Source organism: Punica granatum, chromosome 4 (genome assembly GCF_007655135.1).
Source record: "Punica granatum isolate Tunisia-2019 chromosome 4, ASM765513v2, whole genome shotgun sequence".
Classification (NCBI taxonomy): Eukaryota; Viridiplantae; Streptophyta; class Magnoliopsida; order Myrtales; family Lythraceae; genus Punica; species Punica granatum.
The window spans coordinates 8,304,640-8,323,547 of NC_045130.1; the positions used below are offsets into that span (position 1 = coordinate 8,304,640).

The following is an 18,908-nucleotide window of genomic DNA, read 5'->3' on the forward strand; positions in this document are numbered from 1 at the left end:
AGTTATAATTATGCACATAAAACACATTAAAGCACCAAGCTCATGACCCATCATTGATCTCAACTCTTCTAATGAAGACCGAAAAGCATGAAGGAAATCCTAATAAAGTCATCAATTTGTTACAAGTAATTTTCATTAAATTGTTTTTGTTTATATTAATTAATTAAAATTAATTTTTTTATTATTTTACAAATATTTTTATATTATTTAGATTGGTGGAAATGGAAAGAAACGAACAAAGGTACCCTCCAAAACGCGGCACTCGTACAAACTACTTTCCCGTTCCCACAAAATCGAGCAACGGCCCGGTCCGCTGGACCTCTAAACGACGCCGCTTCGTCACTGAACTCTCTCGCACAATACAAAAGCTCGAGCGTATTGAGGTTAACGAATCGCCTCCGTACGCTTTCGTCCTTCGCCTCCACTCTCCTCCCCTCCTCCCTTTCCCCGATACGGCCAATGCGAGCGCTCTCCCTCCCTTAGGAATCCGTCCCCGAGAGCTTCCGTGATTGCCGGAGGAGCCGGTTATCCGCGAGTTTCGATCGGTCGGCGTAGGGTTCCGGCGGGCTTCCGGTCCTTTCTATGGCGTCGGAGGATGTGATGAGCAAGACGAGCGAGTCCGCTGTTTCGACGATCGTCAATCTGGCGGAGGAGGCGAAGCTCGCCGGCCGCGAGGGGGTCAAGGCTCCTAGCCATGCTTTCCTCACCATCTGCAAGTCTCTGGTCGCTGGCGGCGTCGCCGGTGGAGTGTAAGCTTCCTTCCCCTCCTTTCCTTGCTTTGGCTTCTTCTTCTTCTTCTTTTTTTTGTTTCCTTACCCCCTTCGTTTGGCAGCTCTATCTGCTGCTGAATTTAGTGGCAATGGTCAGTGTTGTGGATTTGATTTCTGTTTTTGCTCTGTTGCGTGTTTCGCTGTTTTTCTTCCGTCTGCTGAACTGTTTTGTTGTGCTGTATCGACGTCCTTTTGTTACATTCTTATGTAAACTTCTCGTTTTGTTGATAAAGATGCTTGCTTTACATGTACGCTAGGACAAGCGTATGCTCACTTCTATTCATGTCTTCGTTTGTCGTTTGATCGATTTAGAATTTTACCGGTCAGTTATGTGTGATGGAAATGAAGTCATGACAGAATGCTTGACTGGGTTGAGAATCAGTCGTAGGTCATTTACTCTCCAAACCTTGATCCTACGATCAAAATATTGGTCATATGGCTAAGCTTAGTTATGATCAACTCAGAACTCTCTAGGTTTATGACCTCTACTAGGTCCCTTTGAATGCGTTTTCTTGTGACTACCAGCAAGTAAAGAGAAAGTACATTTACTCTTATGATCCGTTTCTTGTTGTATAGGTGGTTATTTATGTTTGTTGAGTATTGTGTTCTATTTGGAGCATCTTTGCATCATTTCTTCTTTTAAATCACCATAGTTGTCAAGCAGAAACTTGAAATAAATTCATGTTTTTTGGTTGCTGATGTTGCGTGATTAATTTTCACTTCAAGTACTTGCAATTGGCTGGAGTTACAGATTGAAAGAAAACAAGCAAAACGAACTTCCGCCAGATGATGTGGGTCGAGACCCTTCTAGCTCTGCATGATGTTAGCACGAAACATGAAGAGCCATGCGTAGTTATGAGCAAGGTTTTAGATCGAAAATATCATTTCCTAATGCAGTTGGCCATTATGCAGTTTGGTTGCGTGATGATTATTCTAAGGAAAAAATGTTGTAGATGTGCAATTTGTATTACGACAAGAAATGTAATCTTTTGGTTTGATGTGATTGGTCAGTAGTTTCATGATTCCAAAATTAATATCCTATAAAGTGGAAAGACACAAAGACTGCTGTAATCCTTACTTTATATAATAGATTCCTGGTGCATAGGTTTCATTAGACTGGTTCTAAGTTATTCTAATATAACCTGCAGCATGCTCATTTTCTAGTATAGCAGTGATGGTCAGCATAAATTGCCAAAAAAGTATTTAATGTTTCATTTTTGAAGCATAAAATACTCACCAAGTTATGTGCTGAGGTTTTTAATGCTTTTGTTACAGGTCGCGAACTGCTGTAGCTCCCTTAGAGAGACTAAAAATTTTGCTCCAGGTACTCTTTTATGATACAATCTCTACAATCTGTTACTTCTTAGTTCCCCCACATATATGTTAGGTTTACGGGGAGCTGGCGGGCATATTGATATGTTATCCCCCTTTGAATTTTTGTATAATCACATCCAGAAACTGTCAGGATGGTGCATGAGTGTACCTGTCTATTCATTTGAATGGGAGGGGTTGAAGAAGTAGGGATGGAGCATGCGTCGTCTCTCTAGTGAGGATGATAGAAAGTGTTTCCTTTTCTTCTTATACTTCGATTACATTCTGTGCCTGGCTTACACATAACGTGGGGCGCTTCTGAAATGCAGGTTCAAAATCCGCATAGCATAAAGTACAATGGAACAATGCAGGGCTTGAAGTACATATGGAGAACAGAGGGTGTTAGGGGACTGTTTAAAGGCAATGGCACCAATTGCGCTCGAATTGTTCCAAATTCTGCAGTCAAGTTTTTTAGCTATGAGCAAGCATCAAGGTATCCTCTACTATTTTTCCATTAATATTTTGTTGATTATCTGTCAGTCTTATAAGCGGGTGAATACCTATTAATGTCCTCTGGAGGGACAGAATTGGTTATTTTACCTTTCATATAAGTTTTTGGCCATTAACGAACATTTTGCTTCCATTGGGTTTTGTGAACAGAGGTATCCTGTGGCTTTACCGGGAACAATCTGGAAAAGGTATGCGCTTCCTTTATCAGTTTGGGTTGATTTCATGCACATTTTGGAGATTGATGTTGTTGGTACTTGTTATGGATATCCCTTAACGATTGCCTGTTTAACTTGTTATTGATGGCTTTTTTTAAAATTGTTTGATTTCAAAGTCAGACCTGAAGAAGTTCTAAGTCTCTTTATATATATGTGTGTGTCTGTGTGTAGAGAGAGAGATATCTACAAAGATATTTATATTTTTTAATTATTTTCTTTTGTGCTGACTTCTTGCAGAGGATGCTCAACTTACTCCTCTATTACGCCTTGGAGCTGGTGCATGTGCTGGTATTATTGCTATGTCAGCGACATATCCAATGGACATGGTTCGAGGTCGGCTTACTGTCCAGGTTTGTCTAGTGTTTCCCTTTACAAAGGTTCTTTCACACTGATTTTGCTTTATAGATTTCTCTCTATTAATACCAGCAAATGAGCTTCAATCTGCAAGCCTAACATATGGATATTATGCCATGTAGACGGAGAAGTCTCCCCGTCAATATAGAGGAATATTTCATGCCCTTACTACAGTCTTCCAGGAAGAAGGCCCTCGTGCATTGTACAGAGGTTGGCTACCTTCTGTTATTGGAGTTGTAAGTGCAATGTTTCATTTTAAGGGTGTCTTGTTTCTGGAAAACTGTGAAGAAATTTCCCGGTTATCAGCTTTTTCCTTTTACTTTCTAGAAGGATTTAAGGGATGATATGCTGCGTCGTGCAATCTAACCCATTACTTTCCCCTTTTTTTTTTCCATTCGTTTTGGTGAGAGAACTGAAAGACTGAAACAAAGAGAACAGTTTTTTTCTAAGTGATCAGGCCATACAGCGCTAACCCCCCATACCATAATTAAGTGATTTAAGGGATGTTATGCTGCGTCGTGCAATCTAACCCATTACTTTCCCCTTTTTTTTTCCATTCTTTTTGGTGAGAGAACTGAAAGACTGAAGCAAAGAGAACAGTTTTTTCTAAGTGATCAGGCCATACAACGCTAACCCCCCATACCATAATTAAGTGATTCATCTGCACTTATAATTAATAAGTTAAATTTGCATTTACCATTTCTTGTGCACTTTTCTCACTTATTCACAATGTAATTAATAAAACCTTCTTTTGCCATCATTCCATGGTTTCATAGTTCGTTTGCAGCAATTTAAAATGACGACCTATCAAAAAAAAAAAAATCTTTTAGTTAAAGTAGTCATGGTCCATAAATTGTGTGCTAATTGTATTTTCCTCAGACCATATGGTGAGAAATATCACCTATAACTCCTCCATTATTATTATAACATCATCAGCCAGAAAGAAATTCTTTACAATTGATACTGTGCATGAAATGGGTGGTTTTAGAATAATTTGTGGTGCCTGTAGGTTCCATATGTGGGTCTCAACTTTGCGGTGTATGAGTCTCTCAAGGACTGGTTGATCAAAAGCAATGCATTTGGATTGGTCGAGGACAACGAGCTGAGTGTGACCACCAGGCTTGCCTGTGGGGCTGCTGCTGGGACTGTGGGCCAAACAGTCGCCTACCCACTTGACGTCATCAGGCGGAGGATGCAGATGGTGGGATGGAAAGATGCCTCGTCAGTTGTTACAGGCGAAGGGAAGATTAAGGCTCCCCTCGAGTACACTGGCATGGTCGACGCATTCAGAAAAACTGTTCGCAACGAGGGGTTCGGAGCATTGTACAAGGGCTTGGTACCAAACTCAGTAAAGGTCAGTTCTACCTTATAGATTTAGTTGCCCCAAGTATTGTTATTTTAGTTTTGAGACTTGCCTTACCAGGCTGTGCTTTTAACGTTTATGCGGTATGGAACACTTTCAGGTGGTACCATCAATTGCTATAGCTTTTGTCACATACGAAGCAGTGAAGGACGTCCTCGGAGTAGAGATGAGGATATCTGACTGAAGGAGGATATGGGCAACTTCGGGGTCACTGACCTAGCTATCGTTTTCGCTTGGTCTTTTTCGAGTTAAGGGAAGGAGATAGCAGAGGGCAGAAATATTGCTGGCTACTTATTTATTTTAAAATTAGGGCGGTAGGGATCCACATCTTTTATGTGTAGCTCTTATTTATACATAATTTTTTTTACGTTCTTCCTTCACCTGGAGCTCTTAGTTTCTTTCTTATTTAATTTTTACTGTATGGCCTGAAATAAATGTCGCACCGGAGTTGTCCCTATCAGTCAATTGTGGATTTATTCTCGTAATTTTTGGCTGGTTTCAATTGGACCATCGACTGGTTTTGCCAAATAGAATTCTTTATGAGCTCCTGACCGTTATCAATATAGATCTCTAAGCACTTCGGTTCCGTGCGTGTGCATTTCCTTCTTAAGATGGAAATTCGATCGGCGTAAGCCATTGTTGTCTCTGTAATCTCACTGAAAGACGAGGCGGAGAAACTGATGGATAAGGCTAAATTGTTCAAAATGAATCTGCTCGTGACACTAATTCCTTCAAACTCGAGAAATCATTTCCATAAAATGTCCGCTCTCGAGTCTCGACCCTATCAAATCAAAAGAGGGTCTTCTCTGAGATTCTTATTAAAACACATCAATTGACAAATGAGGAGAGACCGACTGAGTTTTACATGACATATTTCCTAACCAACCCGATCCGAAAATATCTCATCACGGGGGGTCTGAGGAAAGAAAAAAAATTGATATACAAACAAACACACCCGCCTAAAAAATGAATCAATCTTCAGCACAGAACACAACACGACCTGCAGTATTAAGAATAATAATGCACATGCTCTATGGGAACTCGGGAATGGCTAAGAATTATTCCCTTCGCAGCCTGCCCCTGCCGGCCCTCGTCTTTGACAGCGCTTCCTTCAACTCATCGTACCGGACTCGGTGATAGTCGATCCATATACAGAGCTGCCTGATTGCCTCCCTCTTCTCCTCCCCAAGAACAGAAGCTATTTCCTCCTTACCCTTCAGTTTCATCTCAAGTTCCACGACTTTCGTCTCGAGCTTGTTAAACGCTATGCTCAGCTTCCCTTTCTCCGATTCCTCCGTCCTTGCTTTCACCTCCAACTTCTCCACCTGTTCTTTTAGTTCCGACTCCTGTTGGGTCATCTTCTTCAGTTGCTCCGCCAGACTATGGACCTCTTCCTCTAGGTGGTGTTTTGCATTACTAGTCTCTCTAACCCAGTTTTTTACAATCTGGAGCTCAGCAGACGCTTGGAGGATGCAGTTTGAATTCAGTTCTCGTTCGAACTTCTGCACCACGGATTCCAATCCAATCATGGTCCTGGTCACTTCTTCTGAGATAGTGATGAACATTTTGTGGTTGGAGACCAGTGTTTCAGATAATTCTGCAACCCTTTCTTCAAGAACTCTAATTTCCTCCTTGTACTTAGCCTCCGCAGTTCTGAAGAAACCTTCCTTCTCTGTCAGTAACTGCTCAGTGACCCGGAGCTTCTGGTTTGACAGCCGAAGCTTGACCTCAATCGTACTCACATTCTCAGTTAGAGTGCTCAATTCATCTCCCTTCAGCTCCAGATCTCTCTTCAGGTCTTCGACCATTTCCTCCAATTCAGCCACTGCCTGGTCGCTCGATACTGACTTTGTTCGGAGCTCTGCTGCTGTTTCTTCGATCCTGCTCTCTGTGAGTTCAAGACTCTCCTTGTATTTCTGAAGCAGATCTTGGTTCTGTTCATACTCCTCAGTCAATTTCTTGTGCGCCTCCTCCTGCTCTTTTAACAACCTCTGCTGATCTTCCAATTGACTCGTTAATTCAGACTTCTGGTTCTCCATCTGCATTAGAGTTTCTGAAAATTCTTGCCTCTCCTTCTCGAGCTTCGATTCCAGTTCATTCCTCTGGATCTGAATGGAACCCAGCTCCTGCCTTAGGCTATCTTGATTCTGTTCATACTCCTCAGTCAACTTCTGGTACGCCCCCTCCTGCTCTTTCAACAATCTTTGCTGATCTTCTAACTGATTCGTCAATTCAGATTTCCGGTTCTCGAGCTGCATCAGAGTTTCTGAAAATTCTTGCCTCTCCTTGTCGAGCTGTGATACCAGTTCATTCCTCTGGATCTGAATGGAACCCAATTCCTGCCTTAGGCTATCAAGCTGTCCCTCCAAGGCCGCAATCTGAGCAGAAGCTTCGCTATCTCGCTGCTCAAGATTCCCAATCAGAGCAGAGAACTCATCACCTTTCTGCTTTAAATCAATCTCCAACTGCAGCATCCTATCCTGCAGCTTTTTGTTTTCTTCTTGAAGTTGATTGGTCTCCTGATTTTTACACTCTATCTGCTCCTCGAGTTGGCTCTTCTTGCTGCTTAAAGAATCCACCTCAATTTGAAGGTTCTTCATCTGAGAAGTTATTCCGTCTCTCTCCTCCATAATTTTCCGTTTATCTGCCGTGTGGCTTGCTAAATCCTGCTTCAAGTTCTCCATTTGAATAAGAAATTCCGAAACATCACGGGCTTTTGTCTCGAGTTGCTGTTCCAAATTACCCTTGTGTCCATGTAGAGACTCGAGCTTTTCTTCAAACTCCAGAACTCTGCCTTGCAGCCCCTCATTATCCCCTCTCAACTTCTCGCTCTCATAGTTCAAGCTCTCTATCTGTCCTGCCAACTCCTTTTTCTGACTCTGCAGGGCATCTACCTCAATCTCTAGATCCTTCACCCGAGCAACGAGACCTCCGTTTTCCTCCAGTACCTTTTCCTTATCCTCTTTATTTCTCACCAACTCTTCTTTCAGACTTTCTATCTGAATCAGGTGCTCTGAAAGTTCTTGAGTTTTTTTCTCAAGTTGCAACTCTAGTTCCGCTTTCTCATTTTGCAAGGACCCCAGTTCTTTCTGCAGTGCACTGATCTGATCCATAAACCCACTGAGCTGACTTGATGCTTCGCCACTTTTAGAAACTATCTGTGCCTCCAGTTCAGCTTTTTGAGCTTCTAAAGATTCCAGATCACCCTGGAGACTCTTAACTTGTCCAGTCAAATCCTCCACCCTAGAAAGAGACTCCTTCTTGTGATCCTCAAGTTTCTTCCGCAGTTCAGAGATATCATCTTCTCTCTCTCTTGATAGTTTTTCAAGTTCTGCAATTTCAGCTGCCAGTCTAGTATTTTCCTTCCCCAGTCGATCTTCTTCTGCTGATTTACTTTCTATCTGCTCCTCCATATCTCTTTTCTGGGTTTTCAGTGACTCCAGCTCCAGTTCAAGTTCTGCAACCTGAGCATTTAGTCCTTCCACCCGTGCTGAGGCTTCATTTTTATGGACCTCATGCACTTCTCTGAGGTTTGAGTGCTCTCTTTCTTTTTCTTCCATTATTTTCTTCAACTGACTGGACTCACCCACAGCTACTTCAATTGCTTTCTGTGCCTCATCAATCTCAATAGAAAGCTCTGAAAGTCTTGACGTTAGAGATTTGTTCTCATCCATGGTGGTCTCGAGAGTAGAGCCCAAATCCGCTATCTTCTGCTCTGCTGATTCTTGCAGTCTGTTCATGTTAGTAATTTCGTGTTTAACTGATTCAAGTTCCTGCTCAAGGGCTGCCTTTTCATCCTTCAGCACGTCAATCATGTTTCTCAAGTTCTCTGAAGTTCTCTCACCTTCTTCAACCCTCTTCGCAGCAGCTTCTGTTTCAGCAGTCAGATTCTTGGTCATATCTTCCAGTCTCCTCCTTAGTTCTTTTTCAACCTCACCCGCAACTTCCAACCTTTCAGTCAGATTTTGATTTTCAACTGACTGCTCAGAATTCTCCTCACGTAACCTCTCAGCTTCAGTTCTAAGATCTATGATGGTATTTTCTGCTTCCTCTGCCTTGCTTAAAGCTGCCTGTTGCTCTGCCTGTAAAGCTTCCTTCTCTTCGGTCAAGACAGTTAGCCTAGCTGTCAATTCAGCAACTTCTGACTTTGTTGTTTCAACTTCCAGCTTTAGTTCTTCAATGATTTTCTCCGAGGCAGTATCCAGCTTTCCATTTTTACTATTTCTCTTCTTTGAGTCACCTGAATCCGAGTCCGAGTCTGAGCTAGATGACAATGTCTCCTTACTTTGTTTTCCATGTACTTTGTTCTTCAGTTCCCCTGTGAGATGATCATATTGTGCGTAAAGTGTCTGGTACTTTTTATGGAGATCGTCTATAATCTCAATTAATTCTTCTTTTTTCAAATCTGTGACGGGACTCTGGTCATTCTCTGCTTGATCTTCACCTCTGAAACGCTTCAAGATCCTTTTCACTTTGTTCTCAATTTCTGAAATAAAAGATAAAAATTTTAAGCCGGTATATGGATTTCCATCAGAGTTAGCAGGGAGGGTACAGTACGAGTGGCAACAGCTTTACCTGTAATAGTTTCTTTAAGTTGTTCATCTCTCTCTGGATCGATATGACTTCCAAATAATGACTTTATTGAATCCCTGAACCGATGCTTTGCCATATCTTTTCCCAAGAAATAATCTCAGCAAGGATACTTTCATAACATCTCCATCATTTGCCCAATTATTGGAAGTCCTGACAAAAGATTTGCAATCTGTCAGTTCTGTAAAAAGCTTCTGGTAACGTATAGTTAATCAATCATTAGGAGAGCGCCTCTTTTATCTTTTTCATAACTGGAATTTATACAGAAGGGATATCATTTAGAAAAGGAAAGCTCTCTACCAGAGGGTAATTGGAGCCACATCACACCCAAGGTTAAGACTTAAGATAGGCCACTTATGTAACTCCCAGACGAATTGCAAAACATACCTACTAATGAAAGTAATCTAAATGACATTGCCCGACCCAAGGTATGATCATCTCTGCACGATACATCTATTTATATTTCCAAAAGTTTAATATAATTTTGTTTGAATAGCAGAAGCTATCACCCTTAGCAAGTTCCTCGAGTTTCTCCAGCATTTTGATGGACTCCTTGATTTATGTGAACAGAGAAAAATTATACACGACCATCCTTCCATCAGCATTCAGTGAGCCGGTTCCAGCTGAAAACTATATCTTGTTTTCCTATAAATGGGCTGACCGTAATTGGGTACCATTTTCCTTATATTCTAACTACTTGACAAGTAGGAGATGCCACAGACACTCAAGCCTCAGCATTGAACTGATATATGCCTTCCATTGAGAGCGATATCCAGTTACCCACTGTATAAGGATTATATTTTGACTACAATAGCAGTCGTTACTGCTCTAACGCAGTCTTTGCAATCTACCAGGAACCACCATTCAAATAGACCTTAGAGAAAGCATTATGCCGAAATCCAAGCAAAATTTTGAAAATTCAGTATGAAAAAGAGAGAGAGAAAAGGACAGCTCCAGTTCCTACTTCCTAATGCCATAAAGAAACTGGGGACCACTTCCTAGAATTGCGTTTGGGATAAATAATTGGGCATGAGGGGAGGATCGATGAATATTTCCTAGTTAAAAACCCAATGACTCCATCCTCTGGTGCTCACGTCGTGCACGTAACACTGCTTGGAACACTATTTTTATGTTCGGTGCCAACTCATGCTGCTCTCTCCCTACCTAATTTTGAATTCAATGGAGAGAGTGAGTCCCAAAAGTAGAGGAAATCAGAAAATTATGGACAAGGGATTATTATTGTGTCAGAAAAAGCAGCCGCGCTTTTATTTTCAATACCAGGCCGGAGAGAATGATTATCGATAATTTAAAGATTCACAATCATTCAAGCAGTAAACCACTATCCAGCTCTATCCATCGAGTTTCGTCATCTAATCCAAGCTTTGAAATAGTGAGGACCTGATGATACTGACCCCGGATGTTTCTCCTTCAAACCAACCGCGAGACTTCCTTCAAAGTTGCCGAATCCTGCAAAGGAAGAACGATCAACTGAAGTTCCCGAAGCCTGAGCTAACAAAACTAATGAAATCGGAATTCCCGGAGTCTACTCCACTACGCGGATCTTCGGCAAGCAATCCACTCAAGAATTCTAAAAGCTCGGTTTATGCCATATCAAAACTTCACTTAATCAAAGCATGCACTGGACTAATTAATATTATCCAAGAACGTGACTGAAAAAGAATTCTCAGGTGACAGAAGCAGAGGCAGAGGCAGAGGCAGACAGTGGAAGCAAAAACAAGCAGTGATCGGCTGAGAATCGGAGTTATACCTCAGACGCCGAGCTCAGATGAAGCTTCACTCCGGCCGCGTCCGATTGATCAAACAGACAAACAGCCTCGAGCTCGCGGGGGAGAAAATCGAGATTATGCACAGACTGGGAGGAGACGAGCTTCCTTCTCCAATAAGAAGACGACACAGAGCAGAAGCGCAGCCGCGTACGGAGAGGGAGAGAGAGGGAGAGAGAGAGAGATGGAAATGAGATGAATGTCAAGATTCAAAAAGAATGACAAAAGAAATCGGAAGGGAAAAAGTGGTTTTTTTTTTTTGTTGTTGTTTGGATTATCAGAGCGCTCAAATCAGACTCAAGACTCGCCCTCCATTTTTAGCCCGCCACTAAAAATAAAAATTTATGAGGACGGAATCTCCAGGTCGTCATTCCCTTACAATTAATTGCCCTCCAATTTCACCAGATATTACGACTCTGCCACCGCGGGAAGCTGTCCTCGGCTGGCAATTGGCTCAATCTTTCAGCCTGTCAATGCATGATGCTGTCATGCAGATGAAGAGGGCCCAATTTGTCGCCAGTCTATCTCGCGATACGCGGTATGAGTTTTTTTGGATTCTCGAGAAAATGACTGGGAACATGATGATTGACATTGGCGCCACCAATCGTTTCCCTTCCCGCGTTTCACCGTCCGTTGTTCCCTATTGCCATTGGAGCGACCATTCTCCATCTCTTTTATTATTATTATTATTATTATTATAATAAAGGAAATTTTTTAAATATAATATAATGAAATAAAAATTATAATTAATAATATCACAACGAGTATTTGTTACAGATGAAAGCGTGCATCACTATAATATACTATTTTTATTGGATTCTCAATTTTATTCCTCTTCTATTATGTCTAATTAAAGGCGCGTATTAAATCCGATCCGATCGTTTGTATATGCTTTTTCTATATAAAGAAAGGGCCCCGTGTCTAAATAAGCCGCGTACGGTTATTAATAACTTGAAAATATGATCGGATAAGGGATTAGGTAAAGAACCTCGGAGGTTACTTTTATCGGTTTGAAGTGGGAAGGGGATCAGAATGAAAGTTCAATGTTCAAAGGGTCACCTGTATTCAGGGTGGATAGGATCCATACAGTTGGACAATATTACTTCTGTTAGGTGACTAAATTGGCCAAAGTTGGAAGTCAATGAAAATTCAAAATTAAACTGGCTCCAATTTTGTTTTGAGCCAATTGGTTGTGGGTTTCCTCGAAGGTCGTCGGAGAGCTGTTCGGCGTGACCACAAATACAACTTATAATTCAATACGTATATTTGTAATTGTTCGCAAAGACCTGTTGGAAGATCATATCGAATCGAATGCCTCATCAAAAAGAAGACTTATATACAAGGTTAATACATGATCAATCACGTTAATCATTGGGACAAGAAAACAAAAGTTCATTCTCAAGTTGCAGCTTATGGAATGTTAGATGCTATGGGTAAATGTGCAGTCAAATGCTAATCTTCAATGTTTGAACTCAAATTGAGCATTATTAAAAAAAAAAAAAAAAAAGAAATCCTAATTGAGTTTTGCATGTATCCTCAATTTATTTGCCCATTACTTTCAAAAGCTAACAAAGGTGAAGGGACCACATTTTGTCTTGTGTTTCCACACCAAAAGATATGTCAATTCAAATTACTCGTGGCCTGTGAACTTTTCCTTGGCCATACCACAATAATTCGGACCCCGTCGAAGAAATGGACACAATTCCTGAATGTATCTTAGCTCTACACGACCCGGGCCATATTGATGAAATGATAAAACGGACATGCCATGCTGTTAAATTCGGTCGGGCATGTTCATACCATCTGAAGCAATAACAGGGGAAATGGCTATAGTTTACTCCCCTAACTGTCTAACGGTTGAAGAACAACCAAAACTTACATCATTCTGAAAGAATAAAGAAAGAAAACCCTTCACCAAAGTTGCCTCTTGATGATGGTGGAGGAGAGACTCAATCGTATTTCTCCAAGTTCACTTCTTCCTTTTTACCGTTATCTTTGATATAACTTCCTTGAAATATTCGCATCGACCACGTTGATACTCGATCAGAACGCACAGTTGCCTTATCGCCTCCCTCTTCTCTTCTCCGAGAGCCACCAGCCCCGTATCTCTCTCCCTTACAATCCCTTCCAAGTCCACCACTTTCTTCTCGAGCTTCTTCACCTCCTCCAAGTTTTGTGAATCCCGAACCTTCGTCTCCTCTTGCACATTCCTACTGTCAGTGTGGCGGTTCACTTGAGAAAACCAGTCTTTCATGAGCTGAATTTCCTTCGAGACCTTTGAGACCCGATTCATAATATTCCTGCTGTTCTCATCCGATTTCCTAACTAACAAGTCAAGTTCAGTGATCGTGTTGTTTGCCGTCATGGACGCCTCCATCATCTTCTTCATTTCGTTCTTATAAAATGATATCTTCTCCTCGAGACACTTGTATTCTTCCTGGAATCGTTCCTTTGCGGTCTTATAACTCTCCTTGTTCTCAATGTGTAATTGCTCCAGCACTAGAATTCTTTGGCATAGAATGCGAATATTATCCTCGAGGTTCATTCTATATTCTACGGCAAGCTCCTCTATCTTCTTCTCTACGCTGCAAGGATCCAATTTCAAACTCCGAGGAGAATTCTTCACCTGATTGCTGCTGTTCTTGCTGATGAGTCTTCCTGAGGGCCCTCCCGGTTCATTCATCTTGCTCTGGAGGTCCTGAATCATGTTTGTCAACTGCATGTTCTCGTTCTCCAAGAGGGACATCCTACGAGAAGATTCTTCTTCCTCTCTTCTATTATTCAGCTCCAATCGGCTCTTTTGGGCCTCCAGTGAATTGAGCTCCTGCTGCAAGCTCTCAATCTCGATTTTCATGCCCGAGATTTGCGTAGAATTCGCATTGCCCTCGGATCGAAGCGTGTCCTGGAGAGACGTAACCTCGTTTTCTCTCTCTGTCAAGCTTCTCTCGAGTTCAATAACTTTAGCCCCAAACTCCTCTTTTTCCTCTCTCAGACGGTCAGTCTCATCAGATTTTTCCCGCAATTTCTCTTCCAATTCGTGTTCATGGTCAGATAGAGAACTTACTTTTAGTTTTAAATCCTCGACTTGCTGCGCAAGGAACTTCCTCTCCTCCAAAACTCCCTGCTCCTCTTTGTTTTTCCTGGCTAACTCTTCTTGCAGGCGTTCTATTTCAATCAAGTTCTCCGAAATTTCATTCTTTTTACCTTCGAGTTCGGAAACTAAGGACTGAATTTCTTTCCGCAGATCATCGAGTTCCTCCTGTAGAGCCGCCCGTTCCTTTCCAGGAACTTCTATCTTTTCATCAAGTTCCTTTTCTCGAGCCACTAGTTCATTTCTGAGAGATTCCATCTTTTCATCGAATTCCTTCTCCCGAAATGCATTTTCATTTCTTAGAGATTGCATCTTTTCTTCCAGTTTGCATTTCTGATCTCGCATGGACTCCACTTCCTGTTGAAGTTCATGGACTTGAGCAGTCAACTGTGCCACTTTACACGACCTGTTGTTCTCGGTGTCCTGGAGATTTTTTAGGAGGTCTGAGAATTCCTCCCCTTTATTCTTTAGCATCAAATCAAGCTCGGAAATACGAGCTCGCAGCCCTTTGTTCTCTTCACTCAGCTCTTTGGCTTTAGTTGCACGGCTCTCAAGCTGCCCGTTTAGGCGTCTCCTGTTCTGCTGCAACGACTTGAGTTCAGATTTCACACCCATTAATTCATCTTCCAACACCATTGTCCTCGCCGATGCTTCAGCCTCCAAATGCCGATTCTTCTCCGAAAGAATAGAGACTTCCCTTTTCCTCTCGTCAGCCTCACTTCTCAGATCTTTCATTAGAGACTCTGCTTCCTCAATCTTTCTCAAAGCTTCCGTGTATTGAGCACTCAGAGTTTCCCTCTCTTTTGTAGCCAAATCCAAAAGATCTTTTAGGTTAATCCCTTCCTCATTAACAATATCGCTATTCAATCCACTGATTCCCTCGATTTCATCAGACGAGAAATACTCGGAAACATCGGAGCCAGATGGAGAGGGAGGATGAGTCTTTCTGCTTCCTCCATGGTCACTTCTTCCTTGTTCTTGTTTGAGTTGCTCGTACAGCACGTAAAGTGATTGATACTGTTTATGCAAGTCCTGGACGAGCGTAACTAGTTCGGACTCTCGTTTCCAGCTCTTGCCTCCACGTTTTCTACTCTGGCCTTCGTTCTTTATGAGCTCCAAGATCCTTGTGATCTTCTTCGTGACATCTGCTGATGAAACAAACCTCTTAAGACCAAAAGTAAGGGGCCACATTGGTACGCCTTCATAGTTAAGTAGTAAATAACAAACCGGACGTTCGCCTCACAAACTTAAAGCTTTTAGATGAGTTAACAGTGATCTTCCGAAGTCTTAATGGCATCAAAGCTCAACTTTTCATGAGACCTCTTGTACTCTTTGTAAATGAACTACCCGGAAGGTTATTTTTCTGTATTTATGCATATATGGTGAAGCCATAGAAGAACTAGTTATCATTTGTTTCTTTCCTTAACAAATGACGCACAACATTTGCACTCTCTCTTAATGGCACAGTATCACTGATGATCAATCTGAGCACAAATTCGCGAATTCAGATTGAGATGCTCATATGATATGGGGGCTTCACCTGCTTTAGTCCCTTCGAGCTCAGGTGGCTTCTGGGTGTCTCCGAAGGATTTCGCCGATTGACTCTTTTTCATTTTCTAGTGGAGGACTGGCAGTTATATGTTGTTTATTCTGCAGTCAAAACAAGTGATCACATCGTTCCCGACCTGGATAGTTTATCAAAAGAAGAAACAATGGGAATTGCAACATACACTTTTTGCATCAATTCATACTGCAAAAACTCAATATAATGTGTCCGAGATTTATATGCAAAACAATTCTTCCAGTACAATTAACACGTTAAAGGAAAGGACGTTCATCTGCATCATTTTCTCAAGAACAACATCTTATTCCAGAAAACCTGGAGCATTAATTTTTTTTCTCTATCTCAAAATCTTAAACTTGAAGGTCAGAAAGACGACTCATAAAATAACAAGTTCAATATATGCAGACAGTGACATCATAAGATTTCTCAGCACTATTCAGAGACTGATTAGTTAAGGTTTAATTTCTTAAGCAATCAGGCCGATAAACCTGTCAATAGTACTTGCAAAGTCAAAGACGACATTTAATTTATATACTGAATGTCGGAATCACCAAGCTCGATCATCGGCGTTCATATCTAACGAAGCGAAAAGTGTACGGTCTCGTTTCCTTAAACTAAAAAAGAAAAAATCATCACAAATTTCTTAATGACCAAGAGCTTATTTTTCTAATATCCCCTCCCAGTCTGCTGATCTATGGCAGAGATCTACATCTACTACACGATGCACTGGGCCCACTCAGAAACACGAACAAATAATGAACGAGTATTACTCATCTATTTAGATGTATAACATTCACTTAAGATATCTGAAAGTGAATAACTTGCTCCATAATGATCTTACAGATTCTCACTTACTTATAAGTATTTTGATTGATTTTTATTCATTCAAAGTAATGAGAAATACCCATAGTGAATATTTAGTCCAGAAACATGAACCCATAAGACGTCAACTTCATAGAAAAAAACATACTATTATATTTCCTAAAGAAACATGGAAACACAAACGGGCATGTGCCATGTCTTAACCGGGCATATCTAACAAGTAGCAACCCGAATTAAATAGTAAGTCACTCTCCGCTTCCTAACCGACGAAAAATGGTGTCCTTATAAACGATAAAATCTCTATCAATATTCCGGTCTCGAGCTTTCAAGCGAAGACAGCTACCCAAAAATCCTCCTAACATATGCAGTAAACCAGATTTTCTCCCTTCCCAGTATCTCCTGATGCAATACTAACATATAATAATACATACACATATGCAAACATAAATAAATGTACATGAATACACAATGAATTGATCACCTAAATGCACAATAATGCGAAAGAGGAACACGTGGTGGGCTCCCCTATCCTCTGATTTCGTCAATTAAGTAATCTTTTCCATTGTTTCTCATTTTCACCAGTCAGAGACTGACAATTGGTGATTTTTTTTTTCTTTTTGTGTTTCAATTGGTCAAATGAGAGTGACATAAATCCACTATTGACATCCCAAACGGTAAAATCCCTAAAATTGAACTCAAAATCGAATAGAAATTGACACAAACAGGAGCATTAATTAAGGACGCATCAGGAATTAATGATCTGCGTCGGTTACGCGATGAGGCGCATCTTCAGAAGGATCAAATCTCGTATATCCTATGAACAGAACATCATCGGCAGCTGCCGGACACGATGAGGGGAGGGGGGTTTTTGCGGCAAAGGAAAGAGATCAGAAGGAGACAAAAATTCGAAATTACCTGCGGATTGGGTCCGTCACCATCACAGATCTGGACATGATGATTAAATAAATCGGAGCAGGGACAACGGGAAATTATTATTAAGTTTAGGAAATCTCAAGTAATAATAACTGATTAGTTAAATCTTGAATTTCTTTTTGTCATTACGTAGGAGCAGGCAGGCACCGGCAGGGCGGGGGTTGGGGGAGGAAAAGAGAGTTTGGCGCGTCTCTTTGATATTAACGCCCTCAGTTGGCATTATTTACGTCCAGGACCACTGGGTGGGACCCTTCAATTTCTCCCCGGAGTCCGCATTCCCCGAATCAACAGTACAATGCAGAAGGAAATGTCGCGAGATGGTCTTTTGACAATCTCGTACCGTACGAGTTGTTCACTCCATGATCTGCACCTCGGTTTATGCTTTTATGTGGCCACTTGCAATTTTCTTTTTTTTAATGGCAAGGAGAGCGTCTACCGTTCCAAGCACTTTCAAGGATGCTTAGAAAAAAATAAGATTTTTTTATTATTTAGTATGATAATTTATTATTTAATAAGTGTCTTGTTTATTACAATCATACACGGTCATGTCAGTTCTCTGTTAAGTCATAGACGGAAAACTAACTCCATACTATGTCATGAAATCTTTTTAAAATTTTATGCCATATGGTGAAATTACTGTGTTCCGTGCTATGCTTTGAAAAGATTTCAAAATATCATGTAATTTGGTGAAATTACGACGATATATGCTACGTGGTGAAAATTTTCAAAATATCATGATATACGGTGAAATTAACCATATACTATATTTTTTTATAAAATAACAAGTTTCTTATTATTTAGCAAATACCTTATTATGAACAATAAGTTTGTTATTAAATAACAAGTATTTTACTATTTAATAAGTTTCTTATTATTTGCTCGATCAATCCCTCGGGTTCTATGCACCTTACGCGACACATATGGGATGGGAGAAAAAGAGTTAAGCCATGACAGTTGACTTTAAGGGTATTCAAATATGAGATCGAGTGGATACTTACGCTTCTCCTTACCATCGGGCTAAACTCTTTGAAGTTATGGCCACTTCACCTTGGTTACACAAAATTCAAGATTTAAAAGAATTTTGCTTCTTAATGGATTGATTCAGCTCGATTTGAATTAGTTGAAGTGTATTGAATTTTCAAATACTTTTCTTTTTGCTAAATGAATTTTCAAATATTATGTGGTGCAGAATACTGGATGGTATGCCCATAATAGTGATTAGGATTAGATTGCATAAGAGGTACACAATTTGCTCGTATAATTCAATACAACTTGAGTTATATATTCTTAAAATTATTATACTTTCTATTTTTTGCTAGTACAAGGTTTCATTGAATCATACCATTTCTGTCAAGAAAAGCATATTAAAAAAATAGTGGCTAATCTTATCTAATTAGAAAGATTATCAAAACCTAAACGCTTTCTTTGCCATGATTAAAACCTATATTAATAAAAATTAATAAAATAAAGGAAGAATTAGCAAAAAGGACCTAAATTTTTCAAGAAATTTCAGTTTTATTCTAGATTTTATTTTGTAACATAAAAAACCACATGTCTCAAAAATGATATACTATTACAACTTCCATTATAATTTCTGTTCA

General features: G+C 40.5%; 2 protein-coding genes across 2 annotated transcripts; one reads left to right on the top strand and one right to left on the bottom strand.

The window, feature by feature from the left end:
• Window positions 1-334: 334 nt before the first annotated feature.
• Window positions 335-5,071, top strand: LOC116204069 (mitochondrial adenine nucleotide transporter ADNT1-like). Its single transcript, XM_031536129.1, has 8 exons — window positions 335-749; window positions 2,046-2,094; window positions 2,411-2,574; window positions 2,742-2,779; window positions 3,044-3,156; window positions 3,283-3,396; window positions 4,170-4,514; window positions 4,624-5,071. Exons 1-8 carry the CDS (start codon window positions 583-585, stop codon window positions 4,705-4,707), a joined length of 1,074 nt encoding a protein of 357 aa, XP_031391989.1. The 5' UTR covers window positions 335-582; the 3' UTR covers window positions 4,708-5,071.
• A 392-nt stretch (window positions 5,072-5,463) lies between these two features.
• LOC116203340 (COP1-interactive protein 1-like) lies at window positions 5,464-17,419 on the bottom strand. The gene is made up of 5 exons (XM_031535030.1): window positions 17,290-17,419; window positions 15,529-15,638; window positions 12,869-15,136; window positions 9,099-9,212; window positions 5,464-9,009 (listed from the first exon to the last, which is right to left on the bottom strand). Exons 2-5 carry the CDS (start codon window positions 15,599-15,601, stop codon window positions 5,582-5,584), a joined length of 5,883 nt encoding a protein of 1,960 aa, XP_031390890.1. The 5' UTR covers window positions 15,602-15,638; window positions 17,290-17,419; the 3' UTR covers window positions 5,464-5,581.
• Window positions 17,420-18,908: the final 1,489 nt, after the last annotated feature.

Bases quoted from the DNA above. Each gene is read 5' to 3' on its own strand.
- LOC116204069 (XM_031536129.1), top strand. From the start codon at position 583: ATGGCGTCGGAGGATGTGATGAGCAAGACGAGCGAGTCCGCTGTTTCG. The intron at 750-2,045 runs GTAAGCTTCCTT...CTTTTGTTACAG, and splicing joins GGCGGCGTCGCCGGTGGAGT to GTCGCGAACTGCTGTAGCTC. The intron at 3,397-4,169 runs GTAAGTGCAATG...TGGTGCCTGTAG, and splicing joins TACCTTCTGTTATTGGAGTT to GTTCCATATGTGGGTCTCAA.
- LOC116203340 (XM_031535030.1), bottom strand. From the start codon at position 15,601: ATGAAAAAGAGTCAATCGGCGAAATCCTTCGGAGACACCCAGAAGCCA. The intron at 9,213-12,868 runs GAACTTGGAGAA...ATCCTTGCTGAG, and splicing joins AACGGTAAAAAGGAAGAAGT to ATTATTTCTTGGGAAAAGAT. The intron at 9,010-9,098 runs GTAAAGCTGTTG...CTTTTATTTCAG, and splicing joins ACTTAAAGAAACTATTACAG to AAATTGAGAACAAAGTGAAA.